The sequence below is a fragment of the Papio anubis genome, chromosome 11 (genome assembly GCF_008728515.1).
Source record: "Papio anubis isolate 15944 chromosome 11, Panubis1.0, whole genome shotgun sequence".
In the NCBI taxonomy this organism is placed as follows: domain Eukaryota; kingdom Metazoa; phylum Chordata; class Mammalia; order Primates; family Cercopithecidae; genus Papio; species Papio anubis.
Window position 1 is genome coordinate 113,875,411 of NC_044986.1, and position 24,183 is coordinate 113,899,593.

Sequence of the window (24,183 nt, forward strand, 5' to 3'; positions counted from 1 at the left end):
CTCTTGATGGTAACGCCTCGGAAGAGCGGGTACCACGCGGAGAACTGGCAGTGCAGCACATGCTCCTTCTTCATTCTCCAGCTGCCGCCGCCGCTGCCTTTCCTTCTCCTGCTTGCACCCTCCCGGAACCCTGGGCTCCGGCCCCGGAAGTGCCCACCGAGCTATTTTGGTTCAAGGACTCTTCCGGTCCCTAAAGCAAGAAGGAACACCGAGAAAGGGAAGCGGAGAAGGAGAATCCCGGGGCATACGCTTGACACACACGCACACAAAAAGAGCTTTAGTCTCGAAAGAGGAATTACTGAAATGTTGAGAGAGGAATTTTAAGAAGTTTACAACTCCGTCTTTGCCCTAGACACACACTGACCCGGAAAGTAATCACCTGGAGCTAGGTCAAAGGCGGGGGTTCTACGGATGCCGGGAGGAGGGCGCGCGCCCATCCTGTTAGCACCGCGAGAGGCGCCGGTGTCTGGAATCGTGGCACCGGCATCGGCTGACACTGCTGCCTCCAGCTAGTTATTTCGTCCTCTTCCGTTCTTCACCCCTACATCTTGGAGTAAGTAACCGGGGCAGGCCAGTCACAGCACAAAATCTCTTTGGGGAGGAGAAGTAGAAGGGGAGAGGGAGCACATCTGCATGGTGCGTGCAGCCGCGCGGTGTCTCCCAGGCTGCGGCTGGGCACGCGTCCAGGCGCCCAAGAGGGAAACTAGGGATTGGAGCGGAGGAGCCTGGGCTACTCCGAGTAAGGAAAGCGGGGAACACCACAGCTAAGTGTTGGTTCCAGTGTAAAGGTTGCAGCATCTGCAGAGGAGTAGAATGCTTGGCAGAGGGAATATCGCCTGTACGATCCTGGGGGGTTCGACTTTGGGAGGGAAAAGGCGAGAGGTAAATTTGAGAAAGCGGAGGAAAAAGGAGAGTTGTCTCCTTTGAGCGTTGTATTCGTTTAGTCTCGCCTCGCAAAAGTTATCAAGCTGGAAAAAACGCAGATTTTTATCAGTATTCCTGCAGTGATCGAATCATAAGACTGGAAGAATTCGAATCGAACTTGTACTATCCTTCTTTTTTCCTTTGCTTCACTCCTGTCACCCAGCAAAGTTCAGTTTTGTTTGTTTCGTTAAAGAGAATGAGAAGTAACCAGCTGCTTTTATTTATTTATTTGAGACGGAGTCTCACTCTGTGCCCAGGCTGGAGTGTAGTGGCGCAATCTCGGCTCACTGCAGCCTCCGCCTCCCGGGGTCAAGTGATTCTCCTGCCTTAGCCTCTCGAGTAGCTGAGAGCGCGCGCGCCTCCACGCCGGCTGATTTTTGTATTTTTAGTAGAGACGGGGCTTCGCCATATTTGCCAGGCTGGTCTCGAACTCCTGACCTTAGGTGATCTGCCCGCCTTAGCCTCCCAAAGTGCTGGGCTTACAGGCGTGAGCCACCGCGCCCGGCCTACCAACCAGCCGCTTTTAACCCCTAGTCGTGTCGCTTACCTACGAGCTTTAGGCTTGTGCGAGGCATCTATGTCTAAAGATATCTCCTTAAATGTACATTCTTCCTGGTCCACCTAAGTAGTTTTAAATTAGAAACAGCCCCACGGACCGCAGGCCTCTTCAGAAGGATATTCCTTAGAATAATAAACAGAATTCTCTGCGTATTTTGAGTTAGAAACTCTTCGCCCCAGGAATATATATATTGTTTTAGGTTTTGTTTTATTTTTCTCAAAAATGTTACTGGCTAAGTGGCTAGTTGGAAGCAGTGCTTTAAAGAATAACATTTTCAAAGCAGAGGTAAATAGATTATAATATTGCAGAGTTTGTTGGTGGGGATTGGACAGTAATGGTTCATTTATGCCTTGATCTGGAATTATGCAGTCCTTTCTGTTTTGAGGGAGAGAAGCAATATTGTATATATGTCTGGAGAGTGGTGGTAGAAAGACTTAATGGCAGGCAGGAGCGGTCGCTCAAATAATTGTTTCGATTTGACTTAGAAAGTAAAAAATTGCAGCGGAAGGAGATGTCAGCATCACTGGGGGATTTATTTAGGTCAGATGTTTTCTAATGAAGATAGGAATAAATGTGCGGAAGAAAACAGATCCCGGGAACATTAGCGCTTCTGTGAGGAGCAGTACTTTAACAGCCCAAGAAACATTTGAGCATAGGCCGGCTGCGGTGCCTCATGCCTGTAATCCCAGCACTCTGGGAGGCCGAGGCGGGTGCGTCACCTGAGGTTAGGAGTTTGTCCAGCCTGGCCAACATGGCGAAACCCCGTCCCTACTAAAATTACGAAAATTAGCCGGGCGTGTTGGCGCATGCCTGTAGTCCCAGCTAGTCGGGAGGCTGAAGCAGGAGAATCGCTTGAATCCGGAAGGCGGAGGTTGCGATGAGCCGAGATCGTGCCACTGCACTCCAGCCGGGCAACAGAGCAAGACTCTGTCTCGGGGAAAAAAAAAAAAAAAAAAGAGTGTAGAGGTTAAGGCAGTTGCAAAGCTTTAATAGAGAATTGCAGTTGTGTGTAGAAAAGCAGCTAAGTTTGTAAGCTTAAATATATAGATACTACAGGGAAGGAATTTTTATAAATACCTTTTATTCAGGCTGTATACTTTAGAAGTGTGTTCAGTGACTTTTTAGTATTACAGTTGGTTTTAAGTAACTCGTTACACATTTAACTAGCATGAAATAAACTGACATTATAAATAGGAGATGCTCAAATACTTTGAATGGATACAGCTAAATAAGCGTTCCGTGTATTTTAACCACTGTGGTTGTCTTCACTAAGCCATGAAATCATTGTATTCATCAAGTTTCTCCAGTAAAACCTTTCGACAGTGGAAATAGTTGCTTTTCCTCCTGCATGCTGAAAAGTCAGTAATCATGTGATTATGGAGGAGGAGATTTATTGTGCAATTCCTAATGAAATAATGAAAAACCACATTTCCTTCTCTGAATCCATAGCATGACTAATCATCCTAGATTAATATTTTCACCTGTCTGCCAGTTTTCTTCACCTGGATGTCTGCCATCATCTCAAACATAGTGTGTACAGATTTGAGCCCTGCATCACCCCTTTTTTCTTCCGATGTCCCAGTCTCCCTTAAAACCATTTTCATGGAAATTAAATGTCACCTTGCCACTGCTACCACTCTACGCCAGACCTGTTATGTCCTGCCTGGACTATTATAAGTGGTTCTTTACAGTCTCATTACTATACATCTGTAACCAATTCACCTTCCCAAGGGTCATTACAGTCAGTTCACTGTTGCTCAACCAGAATTAAACGTGAGGATTATAAACCACCTGGTAAATGATTGCTGGAGATCACCAAGTGGCATAATTTCAGTAAACGTTAATTCCTCCCTGCCCACCCCACTGCCACACCTGAAGAGAATGAAAAGAAAAAAAAAAAAAACCCATAAGTGAATTCAATTGTGGGTACCCAAATTTTTTTTACTGCAAATGGCACAAAAGAAGGATACATCAGAATATTATCCTTTTTTTTCTTGAGACAGAGTCTCCCTCTGTCGCCCAGGCTGAAATGCAGGGGTGCAGTCTTGGCTCACTGCAACCGCTGCCTGCTGGGTTCAGGCTTTTCTCGTGCCTCAGTCTGCCGAGTAGCTGGGACTACTGGCGTGTGCCACCTCACCCAGCTAATTTTTGTATTTTTAGCAGAGACGGGGGGCGGTTCACTATGTTGGTCAGGCTCGAACTCCTGACCTCAAGTGATCCACCCGCTTTGGCCTCCCAAAGTGCTGGGATTACAGGCATGAGCCACCGAGCCCGGCCAGAATATTATCTTTTAAAAATATAATTTAAAAAATTTTAACTATGACCAAAATTATTAAATATAACTACAAATTATTTGATTCTTTGTTCCTTCTAAATCAAGTGACTTTTCTTTGTAATTTTTCTGCCAGAATGTAGATTGCCACTTTAGACATGCCCAATTTGATGCTTGACTTTAACAAGACAATCATAAAATAAGTTATTACTGCAAAAAAAAAATTAGTCCTCTCTTCCACTTAATTTCTTTTTTTTTTTTTTTTTTTTTTTTTTTTTTTTTTTTTTTTTTTTGGAGACAGACTCTCACTCTGTCACTGTGCTGGAATGCACTGGCATGATCTCGGCTCACTGCAAACTCCGCCTCCCTGGTTTAACTGATTCTCCTGCCTCAGCTTCCCACTTCATTTCTTTCAAAGTGCCTTGTTGATTTCTCTATTCAATTATTAAACTGTTCCAACTGCTTGACGACCCTCTTTGTCAATCAGGAGTTCTGCTTATGATGTGGGCTCCTGCGTCTTGTATTTGGTTGAGTATTGTTGATATTAACAATATTCATCTTTATCAGGGAGAGACTAGCCAACATATAATTTCTTGTTAGGATTTTTTGCTTCACTTTGCAGCCTCAACAGATGGCAGGGATTCAGGTACGGTGATTGAATAATGAGCCTCGGTGCCAACTGCACAACCAGACTTTTCAGTTCATGGTTTAACTTCTGGAATCTAAACTCCCACTTAACTCTTTATGCAGCTATTGTTACTAATACTGGCATACTGAAGTTGGTGAAAAATTAATCACTTCCTCCCTTTCAGTAGAGGGCTGTACTTGCTGGCTAACCCCAAAATTAGTTTATTTGGTGTTTTTTGTTTGTCTCTTTTTTACATGGGGTCTCACTATGTTTCCTAGGGTCATCTCGAATTCCTGAGCTCACGCGATCCTCCCACCTCAGCCTCTACGAGTAGCTGGGACTATAGGCACATACAGTGCATGGCACTGGCCCCCAAAACTACCTCATATCACAACAGTAATTTGTGCCATGCCAGTTGGCTTTGTTTGCTTTGTTGGCCTGCAGTTTTGGGGGGCAGAGATCCAATCAAATCTGTGTATGGCCTTAGAAATGTGTTCGCAAATCATCATCGTTATATGTGGAGTTGTTTTGGGAGTTTTTTGGTGGTGGTGGTTTTTCTTTTGTTGTTGTTTTTGTTTTTGTTTTGAGATGAAGTCTCGCCCAGGCTGGAGTGGTGCAGTGGTGGATCTTGGCTCACTGCAAGCTCCGCCTCCCAGGCTCAAGCCATTCTCCTGCCTCAGCCTCCTGAGTAGGTGGGACTGCGGGCGCCCGCCAGCTCCTGAGTAGGTGGGACTCCTGCCTCAGCCTCCTGAGTAGGTGGGACTGCGGGCGCCCGCCACCGCGCCCAGCTAATTTTTGTATTTTTAGTAGAGGTGGGGTTTCACCGTGTTAGCCAGATGGTCTCGATCTCCTGACCACGTGATCCATCTGCCTCGGCCTCCCAAGGTGCTGGGATTACAGGCGTGAGCCACCGCACCCAGCTTTTCCTTTGTTTTTTAAAGGAGGAGATGGAGGAGGAGCTTGAGAACCAAAGGGCTTGCCATACACTCAACATTTCTCACCCTTTCCCTGGTGTCTCTGCCTTTGTTCACGTGGTGTCTTCTAGTTGTAATGCTTTCCCTGCACTCTTGGTCACTAAGCCATGTCTTTACATCAAACTGTCTTTTAAAAATCTTGCCTGGTGCAGTGGCTCACCCCTGTAATCCCAGTGCTTTGGGAGGCCAAGGCGGGTGGATCACTTGAGGTCGGGAGTTCGAAACCAGCCTGGCCAATACAGTGAAACCCCGTCTCTGCTAAAAATACAAAAATCAGCCAGGCGTGGTGGCGTGGGCCTGTAATCCCAGCTGTTCGGGAGGCTGAGGCAGGAGAATTGATTGAACCTGGGAGGTGGAGGTTGCTGTGAGCCGAGATCGCGCCATTGCACTCCAGCCTGGGTGTTGCATCGAGACTCTGTCTGAAAAAAAAAAAAAAAAGGCTTTATCATTTTCCTCACTGCCTCCCAAGTGGATGTTTGTGTCCCTCCTTTAAAACACTGTGGTATGGTGGTGTCTATGAGGCAGGTCTTTGCCCCAGATGTACTTGCTAAACTGTAACATGCTCAAGGGCAAGCATAGTGGTCAGTGTGCACTGAGTATATACACAGACGTTTCCACTGCTGGTGCTCTCAAAGCTAGTCAGAGACTCCTGCCTGCCACTGTGCAAGGCGTCTAAAAATCTTACAGCATTTCCCCTCATTAATGGGTTTTTTTGTGTGTGTGCTCAGGAGAATTGCACATCCAACACATCTAGACCTTCAGTGTTCAAACTGAACTGAGTTCAAACGATTTATGAGAATTAAAACAGCTTGTGACTTTAAAGACTAAGGACAATCATAAGTGAAATTGTAGAACACTCCACATCGTGTACATGTATATTTTTCATACCATACACATACTGGCAATATGCAAATGACCTTAAAGTCTAACTAATGAAGTGGATAAAATGTATATCAAAGTTTGCTTTTAAATCTTGAAATAGCGTTGAGTCTGTTAAGGCAAACTCCGTTGCAGTGGTGGAGACGCTGGCGTACGAAGCATGGGATTTAAACCTCATTTCTCCTTCTTTCTGCAGCATGTTGCTGGTAGTGACTAGCCCCCGACTGGCACTGTTTGGCTTCTGCCTTTGAAATGGTGCTAAAAACAAGATTCCTTTTCTGTGTCTTAAAATTTCTGAGGTACTCTTATAGTCCTTCTGAAATGTTTGGGAATCTCATAGTAAACAATATACTTTTGAATTTGCACATTTTTGTCATTACAGAATCCATGGATTGCTGCACAATACCGTTTCCCTTTGAGGCTGATGCATTCCAAAGAAATACTCTTTATTAGTGGCCAGGCGCAGTGGCTTACGCTTATAATCCCAGCACTTTGGGAGGCCGAGGCAGGCGGATCACCTGAGGTCAGGAGTTCGAGGCCAGCCTGCCCAACATGGCGAAATCCCATCTCTACTAAAAATATAAAAATCAGGCAGGCGCAGTGGTGGGAGCCTGTAATCCCAGCTACTCAGGAGGCTGAGGCAGGAGAATCGCTTGAATCTGGGAGGCAGAGGATGCAGTGAGCCAAGATCACGCCATTGCACTCCAGCCTGGGCAACAAGAGCGAAACTCCATCTCAAAAAAAAAAATGTTTACCTAATAAATTATCATCCGTGGTACTTTCAAAGGAAAAAGTGCCTGTTTCCTTAGTAGGGCTGCAGGTTTCAATATGCTAAATGACTGTCTCTAAGTATTTAAACTTCTACGTGGCTTACTTCCTTATTACCTTCAGGTCTCCATTCTGAAGTCACCAAATTCAACAGGCCTTGCCTGATCACTCCATGTAGATTACTCTTTCCATCTTCCCCACACTTCTCATCCTTTTTAATCTTTCTCATGAAACGCTGAGTCACTTGACATAAATTTTTGTTCTTCCTCAATGTTTCTCCTTTCTCCTCACTAGAAAGTGAGGTCCAGGAGGGAGAGGATCTTTGTCCCACCCACCGCCCCCTTGTTTTTTTTTTTTTTTTTTTAGACGGAGTCTCACTTTGTCACCAGCCTGGAGTGCAGTGGCGTGATCTCAGCTCACTGCAACCTCTGCCTCCCAGGTTCAAGCCATTCTTCTCCCTCAGCCTTCCCAGTAGCTGGGGCTACAGGTGCGCCTCACCACGCCCAGCCAATCTTATATTTTTAGTAGAGATGGTTTCACCATGTTGGCCAGGATGGTCTCCATCTCTTGACCTCGTGATCCACCTGCCTTGGCCTCCCAAAGTGCTCTTGATTACAGGTGTGAGGCGTGAGCCACCGTGCCCGGCCTCACCGCCACTCTTCTAACGCATCATCTCACCTTTCACAGGTTGGCCACAGGGGACTCAGCCAGGTTACCTGTGATAGTCAGATACTTGATTTGTAAAGGCACTTGATGAAGATCCATACAGTTTGTTTGTTATCGATTGTATTTTAGGATAGGGAAGCTTGCTGTCTCGGGTACACATTGAAGATCAGATGGGTAGTACGATTACTTTAAGTCCTAGAAGAAACAAAGAGCAGACTCACTTTTTCTTCTAAGACAGTTGGGAAGAGAATTGATGCTGGGTGGGCTGTATTTTCCTTGAAGCTGAAGTTAGGTGGCATAGGTTAGAGAACCGTGGAACGTAAGAGTGCAGTGGTGTGATCTCGGCTCACTGCAACCCGAAACTCCTGGGTCCGAGTCACCCTCCTGCCTTAGCTTCCTGAGTAGCTGGGACTACAGGTGCCCACCACCACGCCCGATGTTACCCAGGCTGGTCTCAGACTCTTCACCTCCCAAAGGGCTAGGATTACAGGTGTGAGCCACTGTGCCTGGTCTAAGTAACAGTTCTTAAACAACAGAGAAAACACAGGGGAGGAAATTAACAGTGAAGTCATTCAAGAAAAATTCCTTGTAAAGAAGCATAGTAAGAAGTTTCCAGATGGAAAGGACCCACTTGACTTCCCAGTACAATAACATGAACATGAAAGTGTGAAGAACTACAAGCTTCCAGAGGAGGAAAACAGAGGACATGGCAAAAAGATGAAGAATAAGAATAGCTTTGGACTTCTCAACAGCAGCATCAGAAGCAAGACAACTAAGCAATGCCTTCCAGTTTCATAGAAAATTGGCTTTGGGCCTATAATTCTATATACAGCTAAATTATCAACCATGTGGGTAACAAAAAAAGACTTTGACCTTCGGACAGGCAGGGTCCAAAAATGAAGGAATAAAGAAAGAGGAAATAATAATATACAATAAATGGGATAAGGGCCTGCTCTATTCGTAACAGAACTTGTAGTACTACCCGATCCTTTCTCTGCAACTATGACTTTGATAGCTGCCGAAACTTAAAAGTAACTGGGGAGGTGAGGACAGTGGCTCATGCCTGTAATCCCAGCACTCTGGGACACCGAGGCGGGAGGAGGATCGCTTGAGCCCAGGAGTCTGACACCAGCCTGCAGAACATAGTGAGACCCCACCTCTACCAAGAGTTTAAAAAATTAGTTGGCTGTGGTAGCATGCACCTGTAATCCCGGCTACTCAGGAGGCCGAGATGCAAGGAACACTTGAGCTTGGGAGGTAGAGGCTACAGTGAGCCATGATTTCGCCACTGCACTCCAACCTGTACAGCAGAATGAGATCTTACATCTCAAAAAATAAGTAAAGTTAGGTGTAAAGGATGGATAAAAGACTGAGAGGTGGACATGGAGAGTGATAAATAATCTTTCTGCTGTCTTCCCTTGGAAAGAATTTAAGATTCGGAGTCAGAAAAATCAGGCTGGGCGTGGTGGCTCACACCTGTAATCCCAGCACTTTGGGAGGCCAAGGAGGGCAGATCACTTGAGGTCAGGAGGTCGAGACCAGCATGGCCAACGTGGTGAAACCCCATCTCTACTAAAAATATAAAAATTATCCAGGCATGGTGACCTACACCTATACTCCCAGCTACTCGGGCTGAGGCACGAGAATCTCTTGAACCCAGGAGGCGGAGGTTGCAGTAAGCTGAGATCGTGCCACTGCACTCCAGCCTGGGCGACAGAGTGAGACTCTCAAAAAAAAAAAAAAAAGAAAGAAAAATCTGATGAAGAACGTCGACCTCTGAGTGCCTAGAACAGGCACGGCAGGAACTTGGCTGGTGTGGCTGAGTGTGACTGGGACTGCTGTCACTTCCTGCCTTATCCCCAGGCCTCCCTGTTCACGTTTCCACCTGTGGCAGTTCCCTCACATACTGAGACAGGCAGCGTTGATGGTAGATGAATTTTTTGCTATTTAAGTACTTTGACTAGTGGCCTGGGGACTAATGTTTAATTCAGAAAAATAATTTTAGCCTAAACAAATCTCGTTATCTTGCAGGGTGAACTTCTCACCTGAGGGCTGTAAAGACTGGTTTGGAAATGGAGAGCCAAGAACCAACGGAATCTTCTCAGAATGGCAAACAATATATTATTTCAGAGGAGGTATAACTTGGTTTTCACTTTCCTTTCCCTCCCCCACATGAATCTGAGTTTAATAGAAATACATAGGCTGTTTGTGGTTACAAATGGTGGTTTTTCATTCTTGAAGAAGGTCATGAAGATTTTTCCTACTCCCTTTTTTGGGCTCGGGCACATTTTGCTCTTGTGTGGGAGGAGTAGTGGGTCTGTGTATTAGTGAAATTGAGACTCTAGGTAGATTTGGGCTCTTAACAGAAAAATTCTTAATCCTTACTGTGTTTCCCGAGATAGAAGAAGAAAGAATATATGCAGTTGAGGACTGAGGTATTTCATATGTAGTTGTCACAACTTGGTTGTTTATGGTCGCAACATGAGGGTTTAAGAACAATAAAAACCGACGTTGTTAATTGTAGTCTAAATTCCAATGAGTTCTAGAACCAATGTATGTCTGTGTGTTATTCAATTTAGCTTTAAAAGTCTTTTCCTGCAGGAACCATTGCAGTGGATAAATTTTAAATCCTTCATCTTGGAACTCTGATCTTGACACCTTTCTGGAATTCCTTTTGATTTAAAAATCTTTCCATGTTGTCTGTGAACAGATCTGCTGAGAATTATTAGGTTGCTGCTGGCAAGAAGTGAAAGATAGGATAGTAGGAAAAAGGTTACTGCTTTATACGCAGTGACGCTTTCCTCTCAGTTCAGTATAGTGCCATAGGTAAGTTAGTCTTCAACACCAGAACTCCCCAATGTCTAGGCAGAAGGAACCTGGGGTGTCCGGCTGCGGTTGGGTGAGAAACCCGTGTGTCATGATAGGAGATCCAATCCCGGACCTTGTTTCCCCACAGTCCGCCTTCCTGTGTCATCACTGACAGGAAAATACCAGTGTCTAGAGATGGCCGTTTCTACATACTAAACTCACCTGTGTTGTATGCACCCAGGTCAGGAGACCCTCACCCTATGTGCTCCCTTCCGGTTACCTCCATGCCCCACCCTCGCCACCAACTCCCGGAAGTTTTTAGACTGTCATTTCTTTTCACCTGTTACCACTAACCCCAAGAAATTTCAAAAAGAAGCAGAAAGGCCCTTTAAAAAAAACAACCCTGAATACCTACCTACTCTGAACTGAAAAACGTGCCCACAAGTTATTGGGAAGGAAACATGATTATTGGGAGTCTGGGGAAGGACAGAGGAAATGTGAAAGAAAAAACCCTTTTAGATAAAAACAGCTTGGTTTGAAGGTTTCCCAACTTATTATCTGATATCCTTTTAGTTAATTTCAGAAGGAAAATGGGTCAAGCTTGAAAAAACAACGTACATGGATCCTACTGGTAAAACTAGGTAAACTTTTTTTTTCTTATAAAATGTCCATTATTTGGGTTCTCAGGTTATCCGTTGAGTGTTTTACATAAACTTTGATGTTTTCTTTTTTGTAAACTGTTTTAAATAAAGAATCTAATTTAGCTGTTTTTCCAGTGTTAGGATGTTTGGATCATTTATAATTGCTAAATAAAATTGGGTTGTAAATGTGTTACAATAACTAATCAGAAAACTATTTTAATACCATTCTCCCTAAGTAGACAAGTATAGACCTAAAACTTTTGGGCCAAACCTAATTTAAGCTGATAAGGCGACAGAATAATTAACCATACATGTTGCTTCCTTCTAGTAGAATCAGTTTTTAATTTCTAAATTAGAAGAAATAAAGAGAAAACAACAACATTGCTAATTTTGAGGTATGTGCGCCTGCCTCATGGAAATGCAAATCAGGAAAAAACATTTTGTACACCCTATATCATAATATGTATCAATAGCCCTAAAAATATTGTACCCTTTGACCTAGTAATCCCAGTTTTAACAAAGTGTTAAGGGCCAGGTGTGGTGGCTCACGCCTGTAATCCCAGCACTTTGGGAGGCCAAGCAGGGGTGCGAATCTGTTGAGGTCAGGAGTTCAAGACCAGCCTAGGCAGCATGGCAAAACCCCATCTCTACTAAAAATACACAAATTAGCTGGGCGTGGTGGCATACACCTGTAGTCCCAGCTACTTGGGAGGCTAAGGCAGGAGAATTGCTTGAACCTGGGAGGTGGAAGTTGCAGTGAGCTGAGATCGCACCATAGCACTCCAGCCTGGGTGACAGACTGAGACTCTGCCTCAAAAAAAAAAAAAAACAAAAACCCAACAGCAAAAGAAAATATTAAGTAAATTAGTATTCAGAATTAAATTTATGTATAGAAAATGTTCACCCAAAATTTAAAAGACAGAAAAACTGAAAGCAACCTAAATATCTTAAAAATAGGAAATGAATTGTTACAGCGTATTGCCTTGGTAAAATCTCTGCAGCTGTCTAAAAAGCAGATTCTGAAGACAACCTAGCAATACGGGAAAACTTCCAAAGTTGATAACAAAGTCGCAAAGTGTGTATATGCTTTTCAAACTCTGCCAAATAATGTGTAAGAAAAAGCCGGAAGGAAAACTGTAGCACAATGAGAAAAAAGCTATGTGGTTAACCCTTTTTCTTTTACTTTCCAGATTTTTGCATAGTAATCTTTTGATACGGTAAACTCTCAGAAGAAAATAGTGTGAAAATAAATTTTTTACTTAGTGAAATATGAAAAGGAGCACAACAGAATGAGAACGAAATTTAGTAACCAGATCACATGATACAAATCCATCAATATGAAAACTCCATTTGCAAAGTGATCCAGTAAGAGTACATGGTTTCCTTGTGATGAAATAGATCATCAAGATGCAAATACGTGGACTTGCCAGTAAACAATTTTGATGATATCTGTCTACTAAACTAGCAAAGCCCTTGAGAAGGCCTTTTGTAGGAGAGCTGTGGGGAATATACTAAGAGATAGATAGCACTGTTGAATTAAAACCAGCAGTAAGAAAGCTAAGCACAGTATGATCCATCAACCATGAAAGACTGTAACTCTTCACTTAAAATGCCAAGTGAGTTTGATATGGAAAACTAAATGTATGAAATAAGTAGGGCCCAAACCCAATACAGAAATGTGGCAAGGCCCAAGTCTTAGGGAGCACCGTATGTTCAGATGTATTTTTATCTGTGAAACTATAGAGAGGTTGGAACCCAATGTATAGTGATACAGTTTGGTTCTCTTTTTCCTATCAAATTAAGTTTATAACACAAAACATAGCCCTCAACTCTAATGAGTCTAAACATGTATTTGAGGCCAGGCACAGTGGCTCACGCCTGTAATCCCAGCACTTGGGAGGCCAAGGTAGGTGGATCACTTGAGGTCAGGAGTTCGAGACCAGCCTGGCCAACATGGTGGTGAAACCCCCATCTCTACTAAAAATGCAAAAATTAGCCGGACGTGGTCGCACATACCTGTAATCCCAGCTACTCAGGCAAGACTGAGACGGGAGAATTGCTTGAGCCCAGGAGGTGGTGATTGCAGTGAGCCAAGATCGCACCACTGAACTCCAACCTGGGCGACAGAGTGAGACTCCATCTCAAAAAAAAAAAAAAAAAAAAAAGATGTATTCGCACCAGCTTATCTCTTCGCCTGACTGGTCTTCTGCCCTTCCTGCATTTCCTAATCAGGGATGTACATCAGAATCACATGAGGACTTTTCTGAAAATAGGATGAAGTCTCACTTCCAGAATATCCGTTTCAGTAGATTGGTAATAGGCTGTAAAATCCACCAAATTACCATATTTATAGCATGGTCATGTCCATTCTTGCATACATAGGTTTTTTTTCCTGGCCTCTGAAGAGGACTTACGTAAAGCACTAATATCTCATACCAGAATGTTACCCTTTGAAGAATGAATCTTTGTACTTTCTAGTATGCCACGATGTGTAAGTTATAGGATGTGTTATCTCTGACCGGATATAAAAGCCTGTGTGTACAAGTTGAGCAGCCCTAATCTGAAAATCTAAAATTCAAAATTCTGCAAAATTCAAAACCTTTTCAGTGCCAACCTGATGCCCCAGGTGGAGAATTCCACACCTGACTGCATGTGACAGGCTCAGTCAAAACACAGGCATACAGCACAGGCATTCAGTGTCCCCCCGGGGAAAAGGGACCCTCCCCTTCAGCTCTGCTATATCCTTTTATTTTTATTTTTTATTTATTTTTTTCTGAGACATAGTCTTGCTCTGTTGCCCAGGCTACAGTGCAGTGGTGTGGTCTCAGCTCACTGCAACCTCTGCCTCCCTGGTTCAAGCGATTCTCCTGTCTCAGCCACTCGAGTAGCTGGGACTAGAGGTGTGTGCCACCATACCTGGCTAATTTTTGTATTTTTAGTAGAGACAGGGTTGTTGGCCAGGATGGTCTCAAACTCCTGACCTCAGGTGATCCACCCACCTTGGCCTCCCAAAGTGCTAGGACTACAGGCATGAGCTACCGCCTCCAGCCATATCCTTTATTTTTTAAATTTATTTAATTTTTATTTTTTTTTTAGTAGAGACAGAGTCTCACTGTGTTGTCCAGACTGGTCTCGAACCCCTGAACTCAAGCAGTCCTCTTACCTTGGCCTCCCAAAGTGCTGGGGTTTCAGGCATGAGCCACCACACCCGGCCCGATATATCCTTTGCACGCACACAGCAGCTTCCCTCCGCAGGCACGCCCACAGAGGGTCATGAAATGGCAGGTGTGCAGGCCGGACGCCCCAGCAGCGGTTTCCCCGCAGCACGCTCCACGGGGCTGAGACCTACGTGCATGACTCACTGTGGGGTCCTTTTGCTTATTTTCTGCTCTGTGGGGTAAAGGTACTGTTGAAAATGTCAAAAAGGCCTGCATAAGACCCAGAGGGTAAGGCAAATATTTCAAAATCTGAAAAACCAAACTCTGAAACACTTGCAGCCCCTCAATTTCAGGTAAGGAATTCTCAACTTGTCCAGCTGTCGCTTGGTGTCTGTCGGGGTTAGTTCCAGGACCCCCCTGTAGATACCAAAATCCACAGATGCTCAAGTCCCTGGTGTGAAATTGCATATATTCAGTGTGTATTTGCCTATAACGTACGGACATCCTCCCATGCACTTCATCTCTAGAGAAATCACAGCACCTAATACATTGCAAACGCTGTGTAAACAGTTGTTGTACTCTATTGCTTAGGGAATAAACGCAAGAAAAAGCGTGGACATGTTCAATATAGATCAATTTTTTTCCGAAATATTTTCAATCTGTGGTTGATTGAATTCACGAATGTGGAACCCACGGATATAGAGGACCAAGTCTAAGAGAGAAAACAGCAGCTAGAGAATCCTGTGTTCCACCATCTCATTCATGAAAGGGGATGTGGGGTTGATTTTAGAAATATAAAAATATTCCAGTAGTGTGTGTCTTTATTGACATTGAAGACAGTGCCGAAGTCACCCCCTGTGACTGTCCCGCCTCTCGTGTTGGTGAACTAGAGGGAGGAAGGCCAGCAGGCTCTCCTGTAACAAAGGAGACTAGGAATAGGATGATCTCACTGGAAGCAGAATCCTAAAGCTAGAAGAGGTTTTGGAGGTAACCTACTCCTTCCTGCTTTTTACAAAGGAGAGAAGAGTCTCCAGGAGGCTGGCGCTCTGGGCCCAGCTGGTAGGCAGGCAGAGACTAAGAGCGGACTTCCAGCCAGGTGCGCATCTCACAGGCCCTCTACAGTTGGAGCTCTCACGGGGCAGTCTTGTTTCACGATTTCTTATCAATGCATTTCTGTTTTATCGCTCGTGATTTACGGCTCGTTACTGCTTATTTCCTTCACCTTAACCACGATAATGATGCTCCTCTTTTTGTTTCCCTTATTCCTAGTGTTTGGGATGGGACCTTCAGTGCTTTTCCCAGCACTGTCTTCTTCAGTCTTTAGGACTAACCTTAGGAGGCAGCAGAGAGAGCTATGCCAAAAGGTGTTTCATCTCTTGCAATCTGTATGATTTACTTACCAGCATTGCTTGTTGGTCAGCTCCTTGCTACTAACAGGAATGTTGGGCGGCTGTGAGTTGTCATAGAAGTCTGTTTGATTTTCCTGTGTTCATTTCGACATATTTGCCCTTCAGAATTTGGGTACGATGCTGAAAGACCTATAATTTCCAGACAGTCTTTTTGTTTTGTTTTTTAAAAAGCAGATTAAATATTTGAACAATTTTAATGGAAATATGACAAGGTCCCAATGTTAAGGACAGCCAGATAGAAAGCATGAGCAGGAGTGTTCTTCCGAGGAGGGTATCTTGGAACTCTTACTATTGAGATACAGGTGGTAACTCCTTTTTATCCCAAGCCCCAGAGACACCCACATGTCTCACTTCCTTTAAAAGAGATCCTAAAATTGTTTGCTTCTCCACTCCGGTCTCTTACCACTGCTTTTTCTACTGTAGGGAGGAGAGAGTGAAGGGGGAATGTTCCTTTTATGCCTCACCCCTTTAAGCTGCATAATTGATTCAGTAACTGGGCTTCCTGTGCAACTGGGCCCCATGTTCCAAGGCCAGAAGGTACAATAGCATGGATGCTACCCAGAAACTGAGTTGGGTACCAGTCAGAAACCAATAGCTCACCAGGAACAAAGCCATACAAGAGAGCAGGACTGTACTGTTACTCAGCCCACTTTTTCTAGATAAGATCTCACACTTGCCTACATTTAATAATTCTTCCATTAATAAATGGGAAGGTTCTTCCTTCTTAAATTGTGTATTTTAGGTCACATATTTTAAAAAGTGAAATGATAGAAAAATCTCAATAGTTCACGTTGTCCACAGTAGCTTTTGTTCTTAGAGACAGGGCGAGCCTTTTCCTACAGCTTCATTTGCATTACCTGCTTATTAATCCATCACTGGCTGTGCTCCTTGCCCAGAGACATAGGGTCCAAACTAAAATGTTCTGAGAAAGCGGCAGCTCACATGCTCAGCAGGCTTTCTGTTTCTGGGGCACCCAGAGGGTGAGGTGTAGGGTGGCAAGAGTTTTCGTTGTTAATTTTCAGAAGCTATAGGAAAGCAGAATTAGCTTTTTTAATGCAGACCTTTATTGCTGTGGTCTTCTTGACCAATATCATGAGTACATTTGCATGCACTGAATTTAAGACGTTCTGGTTGTACACAGAAAACCTAAGAAAATTCTCCTCTTTAGCACTAACGACTTTCTCTTTCTTCTCTGCCTGAACAGAACTTGGGAATCGGTGAAACGTACAACCAGGAAAGAGCAGACTGCAGATGGTAGGAGTGCAAACCTGTTCCAACCCTTTAGAGAGGAAGTCAGCACTTGTGACCCTAAGAGGGTTTTCAGCGGAACCAAGTTAACTCCTATTGTGTTGTGTCTTTAAATCTCCTGTTAGTTTTTGCCGCACCATGTAACTAAATTAAGCTTTCTTTATAAGTAACTTCTGGCTTCTGCTATCTAAGCTCAGAACAGTGTTTTGAGGGGAAGTTGTCCTATGTTTATAACTAAATGTAAATCAATATAGTTCGAAGCCACACACTGCGTCTAGACGTGTTATGACTCTAGAAATCCTTGTGTCCCGTTCGAAGGATCTAGGTGAGAGCCTTTAGTTTGGAAAAGTTACTTGGCACACTTTTATGCTTAGGGACCACTTGCTTTACAGGTTGATGAGGACATGGAATTAATTGGGCAAAGCCTGTTCCATTCACCCTCCCCTCCAGGCATGAATGCCTTGACTGCAGAGAGCCCACAAACAATCCTGAGAATCCCTCCGGTCGAGGGGAAGTTGGGCACTAGGCTTTTCTGATTTTCCCCTTTGGTTTTGGTTTCCGTTTTTGCTGGAAGCCAACAGTCGCTGTGCCGCAGCTGCTGGCTTCACAGACGGGAAGCTATGTGGAGCCAGGGGACCCTCCTGGGTACTTTGTGTTTTCTGAAACCCAGTCGTTTTTATGTTTTAAGGAAGGCCAAATAATGTGAGAGAAAAGGTCTTTTACTCTAGAACTGGAAAGTCAGTCTTGCTAGCATGTATTGCACACAGTGGAGCTTACTTGATTTCTTGCTCGAGGTTGGCCCAGGAGCACGGGGACGGCTGTGGCCTCACCAGTGGTAGGGCTGCCACATGCTGGGAAGTGGCTCTGTGGAAGGGTGGTGTAGCTGGCAACCTTACATCCTTGAACCTGTAGGAAGTGTTTCGTTTTAGTTCTGATTTTCGTTTTAAGAAACTGACAATTAAACAGGCTTTTTGTTGAAAAAAGAAAGTATAAACAACATAGAAGTGATTATTTTTAATTACATTTTAAAAATAGCTTCCAAGATTCACTGCCAGTATTGTAGATTAAAGCGGAGTTGCTTCAAGTCTGGGGTTTTCATTAGCTTGCGCTGAACAAGGTGCTGGCATTGCTGACCTCTCATTAGGGATTTCCTTGGTTCCATTTCCTGGTGACAGGTGTCGCAGTCATCCCCGTGCTGCAGAGAACGCTTCACTACGAGTGTATCGTTCTGGTGAAACAGTTCCGGCCACCAATGGGGGGCTACTGCATAGAGTTCCCTGCAGGTGAGTCACTCAGCATCCAATTGCTGCTTAGGGATGTTGGCCTGAACCACGGTAAAGCCTGAGAATCGCAAAGCTCAGCTCTGCAGTTTTTAATCTGTCCTTGTGGTTTTAAGTAAAACTAAACCATTTCGTAGCGGGGCCCCCAGGACACCCCAACAACCCTCTGAACCCGTGAAGGTGACACAAGGCCACCTCCCACCATCCCACCCTCCTCTTGGCAATGCTGCCTCCAGCCTTTTTTTTTTTTTTTTTTTTTTTGTGTGAGACGGAGTCTCGCTGTATCACCCAGGCTGGAGTGTGGTGGCGTGATCTCAACTCACTGCAACCTCCACCTCCTGGGTTCAAGTGATTCTCCTGCCTCAGCCTCCCGAGTAGCTGGGACTACAGGCACGTGCCACCACGCCCAGCTAATTTTTTTGTATTTTTAGTAGAGACAGGGTTTCACCGTGTTGCCCAGGCTGGTCTCAAACTCCTGACCTCAGGTGATCCACCCACCTTCGCCCCGCAAAGTGTTGGGATTACAGGCGTGAGCCACCATGCCCAGCCTAGGCCAGGCTCGTAACTCCAAGAAATATGAATGGAGAAGACAGTTTGCTCTGTTGTGTGGAAACAGGCTAAGGAGATTCTTCATTTCAGCTAGAATATTTTTTTCCATTGCACAGTAATTAAAACTCTGAAGAATTTATTGCCTAATATTATTGTAGGACTTTATTGGATTATTCCCATCTAAAGAGATTAAATCTCATCTATTTATTATTAGTGGTATATTGTTATTATTTTTTTTTTTTCTTTTTTGAGACGGAGTCCTGCTCTGTTGTCCAGGCTACAGTGTGGTGGCACAATCTCAGCTCACTGCAGCCTCCACCTCCCGGGTTCAAGAGATTCTCTTGCCTCAGCTTCCTAGTAGCTGGGATTATAGGCATGAGCCACCACGCCCGGCTAATTTTTGTATATTTAGTACAGATGGGCTCTCATCATGTTTGCCAGATTGGTCTCAAACTCCTGACCTCAGGTGATCTGCCCACCTTGGCCTCCCAAAGTGCTGGGATTACAGGCACCGTGCCCAGCCTCTGTTAGCTCCTATTCTTCCAAATGGACTGGCTATGACTTTATTATTAAAACAACAATAACAACAAAAGCATTATGAAGTAAATAAAATGAAGAGCCTTGGCCTCTCCAAGTGCTGGGATTACAGGCCTAAACTACCACACCCAGCCAAGGTTTTATATTTTAAAAGGCCAGCCAGTGGTAACATATGGTTAACAACTATCATTTTTCTCATTTCCTCACCATTTTACTGAAGGCTATTTAATTACCTTTTTTTTTTTTTTTTTTTGAGACAGAGTTTTGCTCTTGTTGCCCAGGCTGGAGTGCAATGACGTGATCTTGGCTCACCACAACCTGCACCTCCCGGATTCTCCTGCCTCAGCCTCCTGAGTAGCTGGGGTTACAGGCTTGTGCCACTACGCCTGGCTAATTTTGTATTCTTAGTAGAGACGGGGTTTCTCCATGTTGGTCAGGCTGGTCTCAGCCTCCCAAAGTGCTGCGATTACAGGCCTGAGCCACCACACCTGGCCAGGCTATTTAATTACTTTTAATATTAACATTAATAATTTATTCTCTGACTTTTTCTTTTTTCTTTGAGATGGGGTCTCTGTTGCTGAGGCTGGTGTGCTCTGGCACCATCACAGCCCATTGCAGCCTCAACCTCCCCGGGCTGAGGTGATCCTTCCACCTCATTTTTTCTATTTTTTGTAAAGATGGGGTTTCGCCATGTTGCCCAGGCTGATCTCAAATTCCTTGGCTCAAGTGATCTGCCCACCTCAGCTTCCCAAAGTGCTAAGATTACAGGTGTGAGCCACCATGCCCGGGCTCTTTTTTTGAGACTATGTCTAGCTCTGTTGTTCAGGCTGGAGTGCAGTGGTACAGTCACAGCTCACTGCAGCCTTAACCTTCTGGGCATAAGTGATCCTCCTGCCTCAGCTTCCTGGGTAGCTGGGTCTGCAGGCGTGCATCACCACATTCGACTAATTTTTAAATTTTGTGTAGAGATGGGCTTTTGCTTTGTCGCCCTGGCTGGCCCCAAACTCCTGGCCTCAAGTGATCCTCCTGCCTCAGCCTCCCAACGTGTTGGGATTACAGGCGTGAGCCACTGCACCCAGCCTGAGTTTTTCTTTTTTTTTTTTTTTTAATTTTTTTTTTTTTATTTTGAGATGGAGTTTCGCTTTTGTTGCCCAAGCTGGAGTGCAATGGCACGATTTCAGCTCACTGCAACCTCCGCCTAACAGGGTCAAGCAATTCTCCTGCCTCAGCCTCCCGAGTAGCTGGATTACAGGTGCGCACCAGCACACCTGGCTATTTTTTTGTTTTTTAGTAGAGACAGGGTTTCACCATGTTGGCCAGGCTGGTCTCGAACCCCTGACCTCAGGTGATCCACCCACCTTGGCCTCCCAGTGTTGGGATTACAGGTGTGATCAGCCTCATTATATTTCATTCCTTTCAGGAAACAAGAGTCTGCATTGCTGCTCCCTTCCTCTTCCTTGGCCTCTCTGTTCACTCCTCACAGTGGCCATGGGAGTCCCCTGACGTCCACCAGTTTGCTCCTTTCTGGCCTTTCATTCCTGGGCCTCAGTGTTTTACTGGGAGGAAGACAAGACAGGTGATGCTGACAGCATCCTACATGTAAGGAAGCAGAATATGAACCGGCTTCCTGTGCTGCAGTCACACAGCAAGCTCCCAAGCCTAAGCCAGTTGGCCACCACCAAGTCACATCTCACAGATGCTTCCTGTGCTGTGCAGAGCAGCGTGGAGATGGTCAGGAAGGATCATGAAGGATCTGGGTCTGACTAGGATGACTGGGTGATGCCATCAGAATCTGATTCATCTGCTCAGAGCTATATTCTTTGCCTTTTTGTTTCTATAAAAATTCCAAGCTAGGCACGGTGGCTTAAGCCTGTAATCCCAGCACTTTGGGACGCTGAGGCGGGTGAATCACTTGAGGCCAGGAGTTCGAAAGCAGCCTGGCCAACATGGCGAGACTAAAAATGCAAAATTAGCCTCTACAAAAAGTACAAAAATTAGCCGGGCGTGGTGGTGTGTACCTGTGGTCCCAGCTACTCGGGAGGCTGAGGGAGGAGAATCGTTTGAACCCAGGAGGCAGAGGTTGCAGTGAGCCAAGATTGCACCACTGCACTCCGGCCTAGGCGACAGTGAGACTCGAAGAAAAAAAAGAGTTCCAATCCTCAGGTTTCTCTGTAAGGCCGCTTTTCACAGTGCTCTGATTCTTCTAACGCAATGCAGTAGCAACTGTGTTAGAAGAATGAGGGGTTCAGCCAGGCGCGGTGGCTCACACTTGTAATACCAGCACTTTGGGAGGCCGAGCCGGTGGATCATGACGTCAGGAGTTCAAGACCAGCCTGGCCAAAACGGTGAGACGCCAATATGGTGAAACCTCGTCTCTACTAAAATTACAAAAAATTAGCCAGGCATGGTGGCAGGTGCCTGTAATCCCAGCTACTCTGGAGGCTGAGGCAGAGAACTGCTTAAACCTGGACAGGCGGAGGTTGCAGTGAGCCGAGATCGCACCACTGCACCCCAGCCTGGGCAACAGAGCGAGACACCATCTCAAAAAAAAAAAGAAGAAGAAGAAGAATGAGGGGTTCAAAGAACCGGATTTCCCGCTCCCATCATACCAATGATTGGAACTTACAGGTCTCATAGACGACGGTGAAACCCCAGAAGCAGCTGCTCTCCGGGAGCTTGAGGAAGAAACCGGCTACAAAGGGGACGTTGCCGAATGTTCTCCAGGTTGGTAGTACTTGAAAATTCACCAAGCGATAGATTCCTCAGTGTGGGAAGGGATGGATTATTTGGGAATTCTTTATGCTCAGAATTCACTGAAGAGAAATCATAGATTAGGACTGGTCACCGAGTGTAAGTGAATCTCCCCGCCCAGGAGGAAACTGGAATCAGAAGGGCCTGAAGTTGGGGGAGAGTTAATGAAATTAAATTGCCTTTTGGCTGAGTGCAGTGGCTCACGCCTGTATTCCCAGCACTTTGGGAGGCCAAGGCAGGTGGATCACCTGAGGTCAGGAGTTCGAGACCAGCCTGGCCAACATGGTAAAGCCCACCCATCTCTACTAAAAATACAAAAATCAGCCAGGTGGCACACACCTGTGATCCCAGCTACTCAGGAGACTGAGGCAGGAGAATTACTTGAACCCAGAGGGCAGAGGTTGCAGTCAGCCGAGATCACGCCAGTGTACTCCATCCTGGGCAATAAGAGCAAAGTGAAACTCTGTTTCAAAAAACAAATAAATTGCCTTTTGGAATTTCCCACACCCTGAGTTTTATTGCTCACCCACCTCATCCATGTGCTACCCTCATCACTGGAAGATTTTTTGAGTTTGATGTGGTGAAGGGTTTTACAACTTGTCAGTACCATCTAAGCCCGCAGACCTAGCAAGCTTGACTCGGGCGCTCTGGGGAGAGTGAGTGTGCCCAGATGCTTTGCAGCCTGCAGGTCTGCCTACCAAATGTGAGAACTAGTTTTCCTGCATCACCTCCATGTCAACGCTGAGCTGCGAGACGCATCTTCTTCCTAAGACCGTAGTGAAACAAATGCCACAGGGACTGACGCATCTGACTGTCCCTTCTCTCCACAGCGGTCTGTATGGACCCAGGCTTGTCAAACTGTACCACACACATCGTGACAGTCACCATTAACGGAGATGATGCTGAAAACGCCAGGCCGAAGCCAAAGCCAGGTACGTGCGCGTCAGCTGTGCTGAAGGTGGTGCGGTTGCATTACGTGTCTTGGAACTTGCTGCTAGTTTGATTTATTAAAAGAATGTAGTCTTTCATAGAAAGAATTGGTCTTTCAAACAGACTTCGTCAATATTCTTGTCTCTTCCTAATCATGTATTTTAGCATTTTTCTTTTGCCACTTCATTGATCTTTATGCTTTCTTTGTTAAAAAAAAAAAATGTTAAATGACATATTTCCCTGTTTTCTATATGAGGTGTATTCCCACTTAGTAAGATGAGCTGCAGGCTTAAATAGTAAACAGTGAGAAACTTAAATCACCCTGGTTTCCGTCTTCACGTGTATTGTAAAAATGGCGTCAGTTCCCCTGTAGCCCCAGCTGCTCTGGAGGGTGAGGCAGGAGGATCACTTAAGCCCGGGAGTTGGAGGAGCTATGATGGCGCCACTCTGTGACAGAATAAGACCATGTCTCTCTTAAAAAAAAAAAAAAGGCCTAGGTAATTGTTAAGGGGCAGCAGCTTATTCACTACTTCTCTTCGCTCTATAATATCCTTAGCCACTTTGGATTCAAAAGCTGTTAATGTCTCTGTCAGTTCCGTGTTGTCTCCCATCCTTTTAAAGGGGGTATTTATAGGTGCACCACAGTAAATCAGTATCCGTGATATTCTTTAATTTCTTAACCTCTTCAGTTGTTCATCTTTATGTTTCAGTATCCCTGAACTAAAATGCAACTAAATTTGTCTTATTTTTTGCTGGGCACAGTGGCTCACGCCTGTAATCCCAACACTTTGGAAGGCTGAGGTGGGCAGATCATTTGAGGTCAGAAGCTCGAGATCAGCCTGGCCAACATGGCAAAACCCCATCTACCGAAAATACAAAAATTAGCCGGGCATGGTGGTGCACACCTGAAGTCCCAGCTATTCGGGAGGCTGAGGCACAAGAACCGCTTGAACCCAGGAGGTGGAGGTTGCAGTGAGTCAAGATCATGTCACTGCACCACTGCACTCCAGCCCGGGCAACAGAGTGAGACCCTGTCTCCAATAAATAAATAAATAAATCTTAATTTTTGAACTGCACATATACATATAACACACTGTGGGAAAGTTTGGCAGTTCCTCAGAATATTAGATACAGAATTATTATATGATCTGGCATTTCAGCTCCTAAGTCTACACCCAGAAGAACTGAAACAGGGACTCAGA

General features: G+C 45.0%; 2 protein-coding genes across 9 annotated transcripts in view; one reads left to right on the forward strand and one right to left on the reverse strand.

Moving 5' to 3' along the window:
• Positions 1 to 357, reverse strand: part of CDC123 (cell division cycle 123) — a 54,783-nt gene extending 54,426 nt beyond the window's left edge. The window contains exon 1 of one of the 2 annotated variants that reach the window (XM_003903388.4): positions 1 to 357. In XM_003903388.4, coding sequence (XP_003903437.1) covers positions 1 to 74 — 74 coding nt within the window. In that variant the 5' untranslated portion in view covers positions 75 to 357. The other variant, XM_009213972.3, reaches the window with a different exon arrangement.
• Positions 176 to 24,183, forward strand: part of NUDT5 (nudix hydrolase 5) — a 27,976-nt gene continuing 3,968 nt past the window's right edge. For 3 of the 7 annotated variants that reach the window (XM_009213973.3, XM_009213974.3, XM_009213976.4), the window contains exons 1-7: positions 439 to 553; positions 9,702 to 9,805; positions 15,547 to 15,641; positions 16,891 to 16,940; positions 18,110 to 18,217; positions 21,929 to 22,024; positions 22,882 to 22,983. In XM_009213973.3, the coding sequence (XP_009212237.1) occupies positions 9,743 to 9,805; positions 15,547 to 15,641; positions 16,891 to 16,940; positions 18,110 to 18,217; positions 21,929 to 22,024; positions 22,882 to 22,983 (514 nt within the window). In that variant the 5' untranslated portion in view covers positions 439 to 553; positions 9,702 to 9,742. Of the gene's footprint in view, positions 554 to 9,701; positions 9,806 to 10,626; positions 10,720 to 11,051; positions 11,120 to 15,546; positions 15,642 to 16,890; positions 16,941 to 18,109; positions 18,218 to 21,928; positions 22,025 to 22,881; positions 22,984 to 24,183 lie in introns of those variants that run through there. The other 4 variants (XM_017962548.1, XM_009213975.2, XM_003903389.3 and 1 more) reach the window with 4 other exon arrangements.